Genomic DNA, 16,968 nt, shown 5'->3' with positions numbered 1-16,968 from the left:
CATTTTGTAAAAGTAACAAGAGAAAGCTCCATTCTCCAGACCAACTAAGCATATAGCAGCTTTATTAAGAAATGTTTACAATCATAAATTAGTTCAAAATGCCAGTATGACCCTTGATTTTCTCGTATTGCACTACCACACCTTAAAAGGATGGTCTAAAGATCTTTAAAACTTAAGATTTACTCTGAAAAATGAAGGGAAAATAAAATAAAGGGGTACCATAACTCTGATAGAAAACAGCTTAGTCTCAAATCTTTAAGACTGACAGACAAGAACAAATTCATCGCGTCACATTACCACAAACGTCAGTGTATTTTATCAGATTTTTATGTCATGGTGCGGTCAGCATGTTTAAGGAAAATGGTGGGAGAATGTGTAAACATGACAGTTTTTGGCGCTCTTCTCAGATGAGACCTCCATACAAAAACCTGTGTGGCAGAAACTAACACTGTACATCATGCTGAACACACCATCTTCACAGTAAAACATGGTGATGGCAGCATCATGCTGGGCAGAAGCTTTACTTCAGCAGGGTCGGTGAAGCTGGTGGGAGTCCTGCTCCACATTAACATTTGGTATCAAGGTTTGACACCAAAAATATCAAATCTTGAATATTTTTTTTTTCAGATTCAAGCTCTGAAAAAAGCTTGAATGTGTAATTATGGTAAGGCTAGTTTTACTTAAGAGCAGTTTTCTCAATTTTTATAATAATTTTGAAGACCTATGCAATTTTTATTTTACTTCATAATCCTGAATTCATCTATCACATAAAATCTGAGTAAAATATATTGAGGTTTGCGGTTTTTAAGGTGACGATGTGAAAAAGTTAAATGGCTATAAATACTCTTCCTGTACAAAGTAAATTGTGAATTTGGGGGATGTAGAAATCTCTAAAAGATGGTTTTAATTACAAAACATCCAAATGAAACAAAGACAGCACGGTTGTTAATTTATGATTTAGATGTACTGTTCTGATTTATAGAGAATCACAATTAAGACTTCTTAATCCATAGTTTACTTAGCTTCTTTTAAGCAGTTTAGTTTGCCTGTTAACCTGCATAAATGCAAATTTTAACTCCAGCTGGTAGGTAATCATCCTTGTAATGTATTAACCAAGATATCCAAAGAGAGGCACTACGGTTGCTGAGCTTTTCTTGGGAACAGGAAACCCAATTTCCATAAAGTGGAGATAAACTGAGGAACAAAATACACAAGTTCTGCTGTGTGAACCAGCAAACCGGTGATCCGACCAAGGTCCAGTTAAAATGCCATGTTAGCTGATCTGAAATACACTATTTTGGCCCAAAATAAATAAATAACTATTCAAAAGGAAGGCTCCACTGGATAAAACTTTCTCTTTAAGTGCACCATCCGTCCGTCGCTCGAGTTTATTTAATGTAAGGTTGGATGGGCAGGACACGAGCATGAAAGGGTGGGCTTGAACATCTCATGGCAGCGTTGCAAATGGTACAGCTGGCTTCTTCTGAAAACTGATGAATATTCAGCAGAGCCGCTTGTTAAGCCTTCATCAGGGCTCCGACTACGGCGCGGGCATTGAGGCTGCGCAGGTCGTTGTAGGTCTGCCCCGTGCCCACGAACACGATCGGCTGGCCTGTGATGTAAGTCATGGAGATGGCTGCACCAACCTGCGGGGGGAAGAAGGAGACTCATGAGGGACTATTGGCTTTCCAAACGCAAATTATTTATAAGACCAGAATCAACTGGAAGACCTGTTGATTTACATTTTGTTCAAGTGCAGCACAAGGGGGTGTGAAATAATAAAAGAAAAAGGACATATACCTTGTCATCAATAGTGTCAAACTTTGTGAGAACAATTCCATCAATGAGGCGAGGCTTGTCAGACATGGAGTGGTCCGCCAGAGCCTGATTAAATTTCACCTGAGGACACAAACAGGAGAACATTGAAATATTCAGCTGAAATCTGAGGCCGACAGATGGAGGGGGGGAAGAAATGCATAAAATCATCTTTTCAGCCACAGAGGAAAAAACGGTGTGCAGGAAGCAACACATCTGCATCAACAAAAAACTAGTTTCCATGAAGCAACAGGTAAGTAGAGCGATGCTGACCTCTGGTGGCCACATTATGCATCAGACATTTAATCAAAACCAAAGAATAGTGGAAGATGCACATAAACATCTCTGAATAATCTCACAGAACTTTTATTAATCATTTAATAATAATAAACAGGACAGGGTCAGATCATATTAATTTATCTAAACCCCAACTGAAAACAGAAGGCAAACTTTATAACTTAATCAGGGGTCTTACCAGCTGGTCAACCGCTTCATTGCCCACCAGAGCCTCTCCAACAAACAGAACTAAGTCAGGCATGTTGACAGCAATAAGTTTGGCCAGAGCCGTCATTAGAGGGGCGTTGTCCTGCATTCGCCCAGCAGTGTCCACTAGCACCACATCAAATGCCTGGTTCCGAGCTTGGGAGGGAAGGGGAGAAGACAACATCGATGGTTAGGTCGTATTCATAACCAATGCACAACCTTGTAAAACTATTTATGCCCCTTGAACGTGTCTGTGTTTATTACAAAGGGAAACATTAATGCATTTTATTGGGATTTTGCACAACAGACCCACAACAGGAAGCAGCACATGTTGTGAAGGAATCTCTCCCAGCTTTGAACATGTAAAGACTGATTTGATTTTCTTGTAAAATGGCTCAAGCTCAGTCTATTTGCGTTTCGCAGGCTTTGTCTTTATTCTGCTGCTTCTGCCCATTTCTTACATTTCTGCAAGTCTTCTGCAGCTGACTTCTAGTGCTTCTGCAATTTTCACTAAAAATATTCAGCTTACAGCATTCGCAATGCAAATTTTTCTTGTTTTCCTTTAACTTAATTACGCGCTTTATCTGAGCAGGTCTGTCATATAAAATCTCTAATACACCGAGTCATCTTATTATAACCAGACAAACTGTAAAAAAAAAAAAAAGAAAAAAGTTTGAAAAATACTTTTGCAAAGCATTGAAAATGGTCCAAAGAGGAAACATTTCTCCTACCGTAGGCAATGGCCTCCATTGCGATTCCAGCTGCGTCTTTCCCGTAGCCCTTCTCATAGAGCTGGACGACCGGGCGACCTCCGTGCTTCTCTGGGGGGTGAAGAGAGTTCAGGCGGCGCTGATGGGTGCGGAGCTGCTCCACCGCGCCCGCACGAAACGTGTCGCAAGCTGCGATCAGCACACTGAAACCGTTCTCAATCAGCCAGTAGGAGATCTGGACCAAAACAGGGAAAGTGGAACAGAATATGTGAGGGAAAAACTGTGCGTGTTGTCCAAATGGTAGGAGGAGGGATATGTGAACGATAAAAAGTATTGAAATAAATGTCAAGGCATGTCATCTCTCTGTGGCACCACTTTATTCTGCACTAATCTTTGCCACATTTAACAAAAGTTTTGAAGTACTGCCATAGATGTCGTCAAGAAACAATCGCAAACAGGAGGCAGTGGCACCGCATACCATCTAGCTCACCTTTGCTAGATTGGTGGACTTGCCAACGCCGTTGACACCGCAGAACGTGACGACAAACGGCCTGCGCTGGCTCTGAGCCTCCATGACGTCTCTCAGGATGTCCACCCTGCGTTTGGGCTGCAGGATCTGCACCAGGGAGTCCTGCAGGGCCTGCTTCACCGTCGAAGCCACAGCTATGAACACACACAAGCTTCTGTTGGAAACAGATTCTTTGGCGCCATTTACAGAGAAACTATTTAAAATCTAGTAGTCAGAAAAACATCAGATAGAGATAAATGTATATTGATGAATAGCAATACATGGTAACACTTTAATTTGAAGGGGTGTGCATAAGACTGACATGACACTGTCAAAAACATGACACAACACCTGCCATGAACATAAAGAAGTCTTTATGAATGTTTATGACAGTTCTCATGAAGTGTCATTCGGTACATAATGACACTTTTAATGCAAAGTTGCTCTAAAATTTGCACTGGAAGTCCAATAAAAGACCGAGACTGCGACGGCAGTGTGTCGGTTGGTCTGTTACCCAGAAAGCAGTTGGGCACAATATCGCAGCACCAACACCGTGAGTGAAACAACGACTGAGGCAGCCTACTATATAAAGTACTCGGGGACCACTTCTTTACAAATGTGGATGTGTAGTAATAGAGTACGGAACAAATTGGCAACCCAAGCTGAAGCGTCTATGCGCCTTATAGCGCGGGAAATACGTTAATGTCTCTGCAAAGAAATTGATAGAATCAATAGTATAAAATTATCGACACTGATTCAACCACACTTTCAATGTCCCTCATTTTTCTGGGTAGTAAAATCCTGAGCATAATGAATTGATACAAACTGCTTCTTTGGGTTTTGGCTTCATCTTATTATATTAAACTTCACTCTCAACTTCATAGATTAAGATCCACCAACAAGACAGATTTTGGAAAATGTATCTAAATAAACCATAAACAAGCTAAAGTAGATTTCTGTTTACGTATCTATTCACCATAATAAATCATTCAGATGCCTTTGAAAAAACCCCAAAGATGGATTCTGTTGCAATTCAGTTCACTTCAAGTAAAAGATCTTCACTTATCCCAAAAGAAGAAAAGCTCTGCAGTCAGTGTTGCAAAGAATCTAAAGGAGCCTGACTGTTGCTGTTTAGCAGTCTAATGACTGTCTTGATATTATAACAGTTCAATATCTTGGCAGCAGAGACGATATTTCACAGTAGCATCTCCAGGATGACACCAGTCATTGTTGACCAACACTGCTAATCCACCATGTTTGCTTTTGCCGCTCCTCTTTAAATCTTTGTCTGGCTAAGGTCAGAGCAAGAAGATGTTAAAAGTCATGATCATCGCACATTATGATGGATGGAAGAGATGATTTGAACTTCCTCCTTCTTGCTCTGCTCTTTGGTCTTGCTCTGACCCATGAAGCCTCTTCAATGCCTCTGGGATTCGGGGTCATAGTTCAGGTATTAATTGAGCTATTGAGATGCTAACTAATCAGCTGCTCCCAGTTATACACAACAACAACAACAAAACACTTTGTTACCATGATTAGGCATAATGAATATTGTCAGAAAATAAAAAAGTAAGACCAAAAATCTTCCAGCTGCACAGCATCCAAAGCCAAATGGAATAATTGTCCAAAAACACAATGCCTCAACCGGAAAAAATGAGCATAAGTATGCTAAGAGAACAAAAGTCTATAAAATAATGAAAACAAATTAAAACTGACACAACAGAGCTACACCAACATGCTGACACTATGAGCAACCCAATTCTTACATACTATAGGATTACCTAAATCTGCACAGATTTGTGTAATAAACTTCAGCTTATGGGTCCAGACTGAGGATCAAACTTTACCCAGACTGGCTGATGATGACCTGCACAAGCTTTTTGTTGCCAAATCTTAAGCAACATATGGGCTACTTTTGTTCAGCATCTACAAAAAATAAATCTGAGTGCAAAACAGAGTAGAAGATTTTTATTTATTTTTTTGAAGGAGAGAAATGCATTGCTACCACTATTCCCAAGAGATATCTCAGAAAACACAGCAACCAGATGTAATTCTTTGAAAAGTTGCATCACCAGGGGATCAGGCCTGGCTGTGGGTGTTGGTTTGGGTGTGGTGAATGCACTTACTGGTGAATGTGCCCATGACTTTGCCCTCCAGTTTCTTGGCCACAGACTCGCACAGCTGGGAAGAAATATCAGCTGCAACGTTCTTTGCTAGAGAATCAAAGAAAAAAGCATGAATGGTAAACTGAAACATCAGATCATCTGGTGTAAATAATCAAAACAGAAAGGGGCATGCAGTCCTACCAATGAGGTGGTCCCTCATTTTCTCCAGCACTGGCTCCATGTCCTCTCTAGACAGACTCTTAGAGCCCACCAGACCCTTCAGCATCCCAAACATCCCCCCAAAACCACCACTCTTTTTGGGACTGAGTGGTGAAAACAAACAAAGGAAAATGAATACCTGTTAGATCAATGTTTGACATGAAAAGTTAAGGCATAGGATCAGAATCAGCTTTATTTGCCGACATTATGTGCACAAATGAAACACTTCACCTTATCTTGCTTGTTTCACTGACAACCACTTCCTCTTCTTCCTCTTCCATCTCTCCCTCCTCGCTGGACTCGTAGTCCACAGAAAGCAGGTCGCCCTTCATGGAGCTGACCTGCATTTCCTGAAAAACATCCCAGATCTCTGAACTGAGCAGACAATGCTGCACCAAGAAAACCTCTGATGGTTCAGACCAAGGTGAACTTACTGGGTCAAATTGTGCTTCCAGGTTCTTTTGGTCTTCTCCAGGAGAAGCCTCTCCGTTCTTGCTGCTGTAGTCCAGGTTCTTGGTGCTGCTGCCTGCGTTGTCCCAAACGCGGTTCGCTTTCTCCTTTGGTTTTTGGGGCTTTGGGGACTTGCTGTGAGTAGTGAATATCATCATTATGAAAAGAATACAAATAAAATACAAACAACCACTCTGCCTCTTGGTATTCCACTATGCAGTTTGGAGCAGATGAAGTGGAAACTGAAATGATCAGCTTCCTCACCTCGGTTTTTCAGCAGGTCCCATTATGCGCTTGCGGAAGAAATCCTCCCTTTTCTTTTGCATGATCTCCTCAGGAGTTAAGCCTTGGTTGCCATTCATAACATCCTTCTGACCAGAAGGTGGGGTCTTCCCTTGATCCCCTTTGGGAGGCTCAACTGCAGAAGCTTGGGAAATAAAATTCAATTACACCCTGAGACATTCCCATTATGCAAAATAAGCCATTCCAGAATGTCACTTACCCTCCTTTTTGGTATTTTTATTCTTTTTTCCTGCCTGTTCCTTTGACTTATCTCCACCTTTTGTCTCAATCATTGACTTCACAGTTTTTTGGGATTTCTCGGATTCCTTAAAGGACCGCATGGGGGCAGGGCTTCGAGCTTTACTGGTTTCCTCCGCCTCTCTTTAGATAAAACAGAAAATTGAAATCAGAATGTAAAAGGACAAAGCAAACGATTTGTCGTATAGACCAGTGGTCCCCAACATTTTTATCACCGCGGACCGGTCAAGACTTGGCAATTTTTCTGCGGCCCAGGTTCTCTTTTTTTTTTTTTTTTTTTTTATGCCCCAAATTTCCCCTTAAGACAATCTTAGAACGTCGCTCGCGATAATCGTAACCGATCATCCTGCTGTGTGTGGTATGCTAAGACTGATCGCGTCCAGTCGGTAGAACGTTGGGACTGCTCCGATCTAAAATCGGGCATATTCTCGCAGCGTGTGGGGTTTTTCCTGATTGGGAGCGAGAACTCAATCTGTTGAATGTGACAATTAGCCAATCAGAAAGCGCGGTGATGTATCTCCTGAATCCCAAACAGCTGAGCTGACATGCCCAAACGAGTCCGGTGGACATCGGAGATGATACGTGGAAACAGCATGAATGTTTATTCAGTATTTCGTACAAAGAATATCCACAGAAATGATAAGGAGCAGAGTTGGAGCAAAATTGCTACCACATTTGATAAACCCGGTAACTTTTCAGCTATCCATCATCAAATTAACGTGATGATGGTCAGGGCGTGATGCTTACACTAGCTATATGCATTGCAGATAGATTGTAGTTGTGACACAACATTAATTTGTACTAAAGCCTGCTCACACGGCAAGATTTGCTCTTGCAATGTGGCTGGACACACGAACCGACCACCCTGTTGTACTTTTGTTGGCTCGTGTTGTCACAGACGTTTTGAAAATCGGTCGACAATCCTAAAATTAGACAAAATCTAAAATCATGCCGTGTGAACCAGACTCAAGACTTACAAGCTCTACTCCTCTCCTCTAGCCCGCTGCCCCAACTCTCTTTGACTCTGGCTATGGTAACGTTTACACATCCCTTCAAAATAAGATTTGGATACGCCACGAAAACGAACATTTACTTACATGAAAATTTTAACTCACGACAAAGACAAATTAATGGGAGCTCTGAGCTTGTTTCTCTGCAACGAGACGGTCCTATCTGCGAAACAATGACACCCGATGCAGAGGGTGTTTGGTCTCTGTAATGGCGAAGCAGTTTGAAGCTTCACTGCCTCATTAGCGAGCCGGTGCATATTATGCAGAGCGGGCTTGGAACGTGGGTGTCACCTACCGATCCGGGATAAATCCATTCTCCTGTCTCTGGTCCTTCTCCCCTTTTCCAAAGACATCTGTTTCTTACTCATTGTGGGCTCAATGTTGGCTTGCAAGACGCAACCGAGAGAATACAGTTATAGGGTTTTGAAAATAAAAGATCCTCCAGACTCAGATAATACGTAAAACGAAAATATTTTATTTCTTGTGCGGCCCGGTGCCAATTGCTCCACTGACCGGTACCGTTCCGAGGCCCGGTGGTTGGGGACAACTGATATAGACTATTGCCTATTACACCCAAGCTATAACGGGAACTTTCATATCACAAGACATCAGCCCATTTCAGAAACATGAGTGAAAAATAACAGGCACAAACACTGGAAACTGCTCCATTTGTTTTGAGTTAACTTCCAGTAAAAGATTCAATGGTTTTCTGCGCTCAGTGCAACAACAAATTCGCCTCCATTTAACGCATAAACTGCTGTAATAATTGTGCAAAACAAATAGCAGAAGTATACAATTACTGGCTAAAGTATTGATACCTGGCTTTTTGAAATGTGACAACAATACAACAGTGGGATTATATGTGACTGACCAACACAAAGTAGCGATAATTGTGAAGGAAAAGTGTATGGTGCCACAGTTGCCTTGCAGCAGAGGCTAGGGCCTTTTTACATGGAGTCAGTATGTTCTCCTTGGGTCGGCATGCACTGTCTACTACTCTGGTTCCCTTCAACAATCCAAAACTGTAAAAGTCAAGTTAATTAGTCTGTGTACCTGCCTTTCAACAGTCTGAAATCTATAGGACTTTATTTTACAAATAAATATCTGAAAAATGAGGTGTGTGTTTGCTTTTAGTCTGATACCCCTAAATAAAATCCAATGCAATCAAGTTGCCTAATTTGTAAATGTCATCCAACTGTATCAGCACAAATACGGCCGTTCTGTGAAACCTTCAAAGGTTTCTCAGAGAACATTGCTGAACAAACATCATAAAGAGAAACAAACAACAATCCTCTAAGCTTTGGGTGCCTCGCAGGACGCTGTTCAGCCCATAACCTACAAATAAAAAGGGCATGATACAGTTTTGAGCCAACCAATTCAGGACTGTCCACCTAAAAATGACAAGTTGTGCAAAGGAAGCAAGAATCAGAAGCTGCCATGACAACCAATTATTACTTTGGAGAAGAAGCATTAATTCACTGCTCAGGTAGAAAAATCTGACAGCAGAATTATTAGTGTTGCACCCCATAAACTCATTCTTCATAGAAGAGTGGCAACGAGATAGACATTGTTGAAAGAATAGCAGAGAGAATCCCATCTGAAGCTGGAAGAAAGGTGCTCTAGTTGGATCAGCTGAAAGTTGAACTTTTTGGCTAAATGCACAACAATAAATGTTGAGAAACACACAAAAAAAATTTAATAAACAAACTTACACTGCACATCACCCTGAACACTCAATCCCTACAGCATAACACTATGCACTAGTTTGTGATGGTCTTTTACATAAAATAAAAATAAGGTATGGCAAATTTAGTTGTTGAAAAGGCACTGTATTAATATCAGGTGTAAAACGATGCAACTGAGTCATGACATGATGAATAAACTGACATTAGCACCACAAATATATAAAAAAAAGGTTAGATGTCACATGTGATGTGATGCAGGCACCTCCTCCCCCTATATGAATTGTTTCCAAGTGGTTAAGTTTACTTCCTTACCTTAGAAGTTTCTTGAATCTGTCCTCAAAGTCAAAGGTGTTGTTGAGAAGCTTCAGAGCTCCCTTTTGCACCAATTCATTCTTATAACGATCCCTGAAGTGAAGCTGGACATCATCTATAAACTTGTCCACATAAGTCAGCGTGAGGATCTTTTGAAAGCCCACCTGGTTTGAAGAAGTCAAAGGTGGAAGCAAATTTAATCACAACTCATATGGCAATAATAACCACTAGGCACAGTTCAGGGTTCTATTAATTGTGCCTCTGTAGTGCTTCATATTACTCTTATTGTTGTCAATTTGAGACTTACCACAAATATCAACTCAAACTCATTGTCCAGTTTGTATTTTAGACTCAAAGCTTCGTGAGTGAATGAGTTGTTCCCACCACGCTCCTGTTAAAACAACCAAAACCAATGTTGACATGTAATCGTGAGCTCTAGATTTTAAGACGTATGTTGGGTCAGCAAGGTTTCCAGAAAAATATGAATGTGTTGTAGCACAAAATGTGACAATTCTTAATATAAAAACCAAAATAGTGCACTTTTGCAAAGAAAGCTACGTTTGTTTTTACTCTAATCATGCTAACAGCTAGCAGTCGCTAACCGCTAGCACTAGCTTAGCATTAGCTGCCGAATGCAGACTGCCATAAGAAAAGAGACAACAGAGAAAGTTCTGCTTTCTGTGTCTGTACCCTCACCTGAAGGATCACTGAGCGGATCAAAGCATTGACTGGCCCCGTGAAAGACTCACTAACCCCGGCTCCCTGAAAACACCACAGCACTATCCCCCCTTTGCTGAAGATGGTGAAGAAATCCAACATCTTGTCACCACGTATCTGGATTTGATGAAGCACACAGACATACAATGTATTAAAAGCACAAAGGAAATACTGTAATAAAAGATTAGCCTCGTTAGCCTACAGTAAAACGATAAAATCTTAAGAGCTTACAGTTTAACGTCTGATTAATATCCCACGCGTAAAAACCCCCCAACACCGGTGGAAAACTGTTTTAGACACGTCAGATGATCACTGGGGAAGTGACGTTCAGTTCCGGTGTTGCGTCAAACTGAGTCCCCCCCCCCGTTCACTTTAGTCTTCCGTGACATTTAAGTGAGATTTGTCAACAATTTCACTGAAATTGTCAGTTGACAATTAAATAGTTAAAATGCAACTATTTAATTAACTATATAATTAAATAGTTAAACAGTTAGATAGTGTAATTTGAACATCACACTATCTAATTTTAGGTTCAGATTCAGATCAGCTTTATCAAGTTACGGGGAGAGCTGGTTTGTGTCAGTACTTCAAACTTGTTGAAGTAGCACGTTAAGAAAAATACACACACAAGTTTTACAACTCAGCGATTCTTGAGAATAGGGACAAAACAGGTGCTATGGATAAAGCACAACATTTGAATAAAATGTACACAAAATAGAATTTTTCAAATATCTGACTAAACTAACCTGGGCCATGTGAGCACAACAATGTATATTTTTCTTGTGTTTGCTGAATTTTTTATTTATTTTAAACATAGTAGTAGGTGGATGGTGTCTTTAAAATCCCTTGTCCTGGAGCAGAACTCAATACATTATAATAGTTTAAAACAATTAAAGGAATACTCAGATAATATATTATGACTATTAAGTATAAGTATTCATATAAATAATTATAAAAGTATCAATAAATTGAATTAAAAATCATTTTTATATATTTTCCAACTCCATTGAAATGTGTCCCTAGTTTTTGTCTACACCATCAGACATAAAACGAATGTAAAAATATCAGGCATTATTGGAGGACACAGAACTTCTAAGGACCCCATGACCTCTTCCTTTCTCTTCCTTTGCTAATAGGGCTAGTTAGCTCTGGTTAGCTTATGTTATTCTTAAGTTTTTTCTTCTTTTTGTTTGTCACAACCATGATATGTCAACACCATAACTGAAAATGTACAAAATTTTGATCAAATTTTGTGAAATATAAGCTTAAATTTGGTATAGTGTAAAGATTTCATGGACGATGAGCTACAATATGGCCTCCTTCAGAGTAACATCAAATAAATTGAGGTAGGTTGGCATTTCGTCAACTCTGTCAGATGTCAACTCCATCAGAGATATTGTGACTCTTTCAGTGAAATTGTTGACAAATCTCACTTAAATGTGTAATTAATTCATTTTAATGTATTTTACATAAATTGCATTATTTCACATGTATCAAGTATTTCATTTTACTCACTAGTTTATCACCACCTTCAGTTCTGTGTCAACTCCGTCATGCAGCGTCAACTCCGTTTCTTTTGTTCCTTGAGAAGCATTTGTCTGTAAAACAGAGTAAAAAATATCACTAATAGGGTCATTAAGAAATTATTTTATTTTTATTTTGTCAGATGGTGATGACAAAGTTCTGGGTCAGGTCGATTAAAAATGTAATTAAAAAAAATGTTGTAACTGGGAGCCTGCACCTTAGCCTCTTTACATTTCCAAAACATTATTTGTCATATTTGTATACATAAGGTTGAGAAATAATTTTAAAAATTGGGGAAAAATTAAACCCATTTTGTCCCTATTCTCAAGAATCACTGAATTTCAAAAAATAGTACAATGTCAAATTATGGCGGAATAACTGTGTTCTAATGGAGTAGGAGGTGTTGCCCAATGTTGACCTTAACTTATTTTGAATCCTAATCTCTAAATCTGTCACTTCCACCCCAACATTAATATTATTTGCCTTTCAGAATAATAATCCATCTATGACAGGCTAAATAAATACATCTATGATTGCTCCCCAAGCATGTCAAAGCATGAAGAACATGCCTCAATAAGCTCTTAGTACATTTAGATTTTTGTGTGTAGCAATGTTTAGCTGAAATTGTTCTATAATAATGCCATGTGTTTTCCCATGCCAAAGTGGGAAAACAAGCCTTACACATATGCAACAATTCACAGGTGTAAATTTAGTCAGCTTTGCTAAAACATCAATAGGCCTACCATGTTAAGTATTGCTTTTTGGCAGCTGGTCAGATTTTTCTTCTGTTTTGACATAATGTCCTTTAATGTAATGTCCAGTATTATTTGCAGTGTTTACATATTCATCCATTCTGAATGAGCTCACACTATAATGAGGTTGAAATATCTGCTACGAAAAAATAAATATTACAATTGAAATCTACAAAGAAATTATGAAAAAAAAGCATTTACTTTGTGATTCATTTCAATTCAAGCACTGGGAACCTGAGACAAAGCTTCCTGTTAATGTGATTTGCATTTAAATTTAAAAACTGCGGTTTCCTTTCCCCTCCTGTGAACGTCCCTGGAAGGCTAAATTTAAAAGAGAAAGTATCTCAGAAGTTTTTTTATTGTTGTTTTTTTTATTTTGCTCAGTTTTATTTTGTTTAGCTGATGATGAACAATTTTCAAACCACCACATTTATAGAATTTAATACATTTTTACTTCTCTGACTGTTTACTTGGCCTACTTAAGGGTTAATTAATTACTTAAGGGTCAACGAAGCATAAAGCTAGAGCTGACTTTGCATTTGAAAATTTGCTGCACACGTCTCTTCCAATTGTAACTTCCTCTTTTTTAAGGCGATGTTAGGTGTCAGTCTGTTTGTTGAGCTATAGTTTCTCTGAGAAACGTGTGTGTCTAATGAAGGTTTTGTCAAGTTACATCAGTTATTTATTTGCTGGGAAGATTTTGGAGAGCTAAACAGACATGATGGTATTAACAACATGCATGGTAAGTTTGTGTATTTCATGTTTGTCATGCCAAGCTTACTTTATCTATTTGATTATTTCTTTTCTTAAAGAGTTGACAACTGCATGAGTTCTACAAGTTTGTTTTTGGTAAAAAAAAAAACAAAAAAAACCAAGAAAATCAGACAGTTTTGTGTGGGTAATATATGTTACATGGTGTAGATTGTAATTCCCAACTTCTCCTCTAGCAAGGCAGTGAAGGATTTATAAGAACAAGTATGAATTCAGTTGAGAAAACTGAAACTGAGAGGGCTCGCTAGCCATCTGTGTGTCTCTGAGTGTATGTTGCACCAAGCTATTGACATAATATTAAGTCCAGGGTGAGTTTTCTGTGCCGGAGTGCGCTCAAAAGGTAGTCTGGACATGTCATTTAGAAGAACGGATGTATTCAGGAGTTCAACCTAATCTTCTTTTAACAGCATTCACAGTTGGTTTCAAAAGATTACACACCCCTGCTAAGATGCGGCATCTGACAAAAGTGGATACTTGCATCACACTTGTTTTATGTCTTTTTTAAATATATTTTTTCATGGGATATCACTGAAGATATGACACTTAAGTACAATGCAAAGAAGTCAGTAGACAGCTTGTATAACCATATAAATTTGATGCTCCCTCAAAATAATTTATCACACAGCCATTAAAGTCCAAACTGCTGGCAACAAAAGTGAGCACACCCGCTAGTGAAACTGTCCAGATTCTGGCCAAATAGCAATTTTCCTTCGCAGGTGTCGTATGTCTAGTTAGTGTGACATGGTCACAAGAGTGAATGAGCAGCAGGTGAGTTAAATTTAGTGTTATTGCTTTGATTCTTTCTCATACTGGTCACTGGGCGTTTAACATGGCACCACGTGGCAAACAGTTCCCTGAGTATCTGAAACAGAGATAATTTTTGCCATGCATAAATATGGCCTCTTCTTTTGGCCTACAAGGGCTAAAAGAAGATTGCTCTGAAAATGAGCAGCAGCACGGTGACTAAGACCGGTCGCCCTCAAAGTAGGCCATGTCATGGTCGACCGAAGAAGTTGAGTGCACAATGCTCAGCCTCATACCAAAGTTGTCTTTTGAAAACAGACATACAGTTGAGACCAGAAGTCAATATAAAGACACATACATGTCTGACTATCTGAAGTTAAATCAGACGAAACTTCTATTTTATGAGTTAGATTTAGCAAAATTACCCCTCTTCACTAAATAACATTGATATTGAGAGAATGTTATTATTTAGTGAAGTGTAGTATTATTTAGTGTCTTAAAAACTAAAGGTTTACATAACTAAAAAATATTCCACAATAAAGTCCTCAAACTGTTTGCATTAGATAACATTGATTATTGAAACCCTGTCTTGTGGTCTGGTGAGACCGAGGTAAACTTATTTTTTTTAGATAGTGTCAAGGGCAACTAGGTGAGGAGTGTGTCATATAAGCAATCAAGCGCGGTGGTGTGAATGTCAATGGTTTGAGGCTACATGAGCTCCGGGGAGCTTCATTAAGGATACCACGCCGAAGCTGAGTACGTTCCCTTCCTTTCGGAAACCTACCCTGAAGTGACCATTGCCTTGCTAAAGAAAGGAAAGGAAAGGAGGTCTGGCCAAGAAGGTCTCCAAAGCTAAATCCTATTGAGCATCTACAGAGCAGAGTACAAAGTCTCTGACATCCACCAGCTTAGTAATGTCTGCACAGAGGAGTGAAAGAGAAGTCATAAACTCTGAATCTGTAGAGTGCTATAGAGTGGTTTGATCGTGTTACTGACATGATGAAACCACTTAAAAAGATGAACTATTGCGCTTTCATTCCATGTGCACAAAAGCTTTCAATAAAAAAATATTTTACCCTAAATGCAGTATCAGTATCACTGATTTTCTCTGCAGTAATTAAGTCAAACTTAGTGCCATCTTGTGACGTAATCAAGATAGGTTGAATTGTAAAAAACTAAGAAGCAGAGGGAGATCTGAGTGATTTCTCTGTGGTTTTGGAGGAAGAAGTCATGCAGTGATGAAGAAGAGGGAGCTGGTCCTACTGAGGGACTGCAAACCTATTTTTTAAGCGTTATAGCTCAGGAAGTGCAGATGACACCAATATTTATGAGGAAGAAGGGTCCAACAGTGAAGGGTTGGAGCTGCACATCTGTCACCTCCAAATAACTGAATGGATTTGGAGGCATCAGTCCACTTGGTGAAGTGATGTTGCATTGATGTTGATGTTGCTGATAATCCCTCTACTGTACAAGATTGTACAGTTATCAGAAGTAGAAAAATCAAACTCAAGACCTGGAAATAAGAAGAATGGGAAGGCTGCAATAAATGAATACCATAATCAGAATATTCACATGTTGGAACACACGCAGGTCTTCAACCAGTTACTGTAAAGTGACTGGATTACTTGAATTAATCCACAATAAAAGATGAATAACTATACATGGATATTCATATTCAGTCAGTGATTTGAAGGCAACAGATGTCCAGTTCCAACATTTCACTCACACTCTTCTTCTACAGAAATGTTGGAGTCATCTTTGCTTCCTGAACTATATGGCTCAAAAAATTATAGGGTCAGCTACATCTGTCCATCCTGGCCATTCAAAAAAAAAAAAAGGAAAACTTTGGGCACAATTTTTATATTTTTGACTCATGTGGTGTACTTTTGTTTATAAACATTTAGACATTAAAGGCTGCATCTTGAATAATAATAATAATAATCATCATAATAATCATAATGACATTCAAGCTGTACCCCATATAGTATCTTCAGTGATGTCCCATGAACATATACTGTATAACATTTAAAAAAGTGGGAGCAGTGCACTCACTTTTGTGAGATACTGTACCAAGACCTTGTGATGTAGAAATAGAAAACCATGGAAAAACATATAAATGAATCTCCTGTTTAGCTCAACAAACAAATTAATCAGGGCAAAATATGAAACATTGCAGAGTTGCATTCTCTTGGCTACATAGCTACGCACATCCACTCTATTACTTTATTGTAGAACCTAATCATTCATTTGCCAGCTTCGTCCCCAAATGAAGGTCATCTCTTCATTTGGTCATCTCTCTCCCAGAGCCCTCTTCAGGTGACCTCGTGGATTTTCTGTCACATTTATTTCTGCACCCTGGCAGGGCTGCTTTGAAACTTGAATTTTCTCCTGGTGAAGTCATTCTTTTGTGTATAGGGTGGAAATTTTAAATGTTCTTCTGTGCTAAATAAGTTGCCACAGTCACTCTGGACTTTTCACTTTTGTCTTAGATAACTTTGAGTAAATTCTGATCTAAGGGGCAATGTAATCTCAGAGCTCAAGGAGGAATTTACCTTATGTAGTAACACCAGGTAGTGAGTTTCTGGAGCTTTTGACCTGTGTTTAGAAAACTGTAAAAAAAAAA

The 16,968-nt window shown here is 39.2% G+C and overlaps 2 protein-coding genes across 3 annotated transcripts in view; one reads left to right on the top strand and one right to left on the bottom strand.

The window, feature by feature from the left end:
- Positions 1 to 45: 45 nt before the first annotated feature.
- On the bottom strand, positions 46 to 10,896 carry srpra (SRP receptor subunit alpha). Of its 2 annotated transcripts, none has more exons than XM_008425978.2 (15): positions 10,786 to 10,896; positions 10,534 to 10,671; positions 10,145 to 10,228; positions 9,838 to 10,001; positions 6,793 to 6,953; positions 6,555 to 6,717; positions 6,275 to 6,425; positions 6,072 to 6,190; positions 5,823 to 5,944; positions 5,643 to 5,729; positions 3,499 to 3,671; positions 3,030 to 3,243; positions 2,291 to 2,454; positions 1,801 to 1,899; positions 46 to 1,646 (listed from the first exon to the last, which is right to left on the bottom strand). In XM_008425978.2, the coding sequence occupies exons 2-15, from the start codon at positions 10,654 to 10,656 to the stop codon at positions 1,518 to 1,520; spliced, it is 1,953 nt and encodes a 650-aa protein (XP_008424200.1). In that variant the 5' UTR covers positions 10,657 to 10,671; positions 10,786 to 10,896; the 3' UTR covers positions 46 to 1,517. The 2 variants fall into 2 exon arrangements, with proteins under 2 accessions (XP_008424200.1, XP_008424201.1); XM_008425979.1 differs by having other exon boundaries at positions 6,555 to 6,708.
- A 2,543-nt stretch (positions 10,897 to 13,439) lies between these two features.
- Positions 13,440 to 16,968, top strand: part of tirap (toll-interleukin 1 receptor (TIR) domain containing adaptor protein) — a 5,322-nt gene continuing 1,793 nt past the window's right edge. Inside the window, exon 1 of the mRNA XM_008425977.1 lies at positions 13,440 to 13,572. Within this exon, the coding sequence (XP_008424199.1) occupies positions 13,566 to 13,572 (7 nt within the window). The 5' untranslated portion in view covers positions 13,440 to 13,565. The remainder of the gene's footprint in view (positions 13,573 to 16,968) is intronic.

Source organism: Poecilia reticulata, linkage group LG13 (assembly GCF_000633615.1).
Source record: "Poecilia reticulata strain Guanapo linkage group LG13, Guppy_female_1.0+MT, whole genome shotgun sequence".
NCBI classification, from domain to species: Eukaryota; Metazoa; Chordata; class Actinopteri; order Cyprinodontiformes; family Poeciliidae; genus Poecilia; species Poecilia reticulata.
This window is presented reverse-complemented; position numbering and strand designations above follow the sequence as displayed.

Bases quoted from the DNA above. Each gene is read 5' to 3' on its own strand.
- srpra (XM_008425978.2), bottom strand. From the start codon at position 10,656: ATGTTGGATTTCTTCACCATCTTCAGCAAAGGGGGGATAGTGCTGTGG. The intron at 3,672-5,642 runs GTAAGTGCATTC...GTGTGTTCATAG, and splicing joins AGTCATGGGCACATTCACCA to CTGTGGCTTCGACGGTGAAG. The intron at 2,455-3,029 runs GTAGGAGAAATG...TTCCCTCCCAAG, and splicing joins AATGGAGGCCATTGCCTACG to CTCGGAACCAGGCATTTGAT.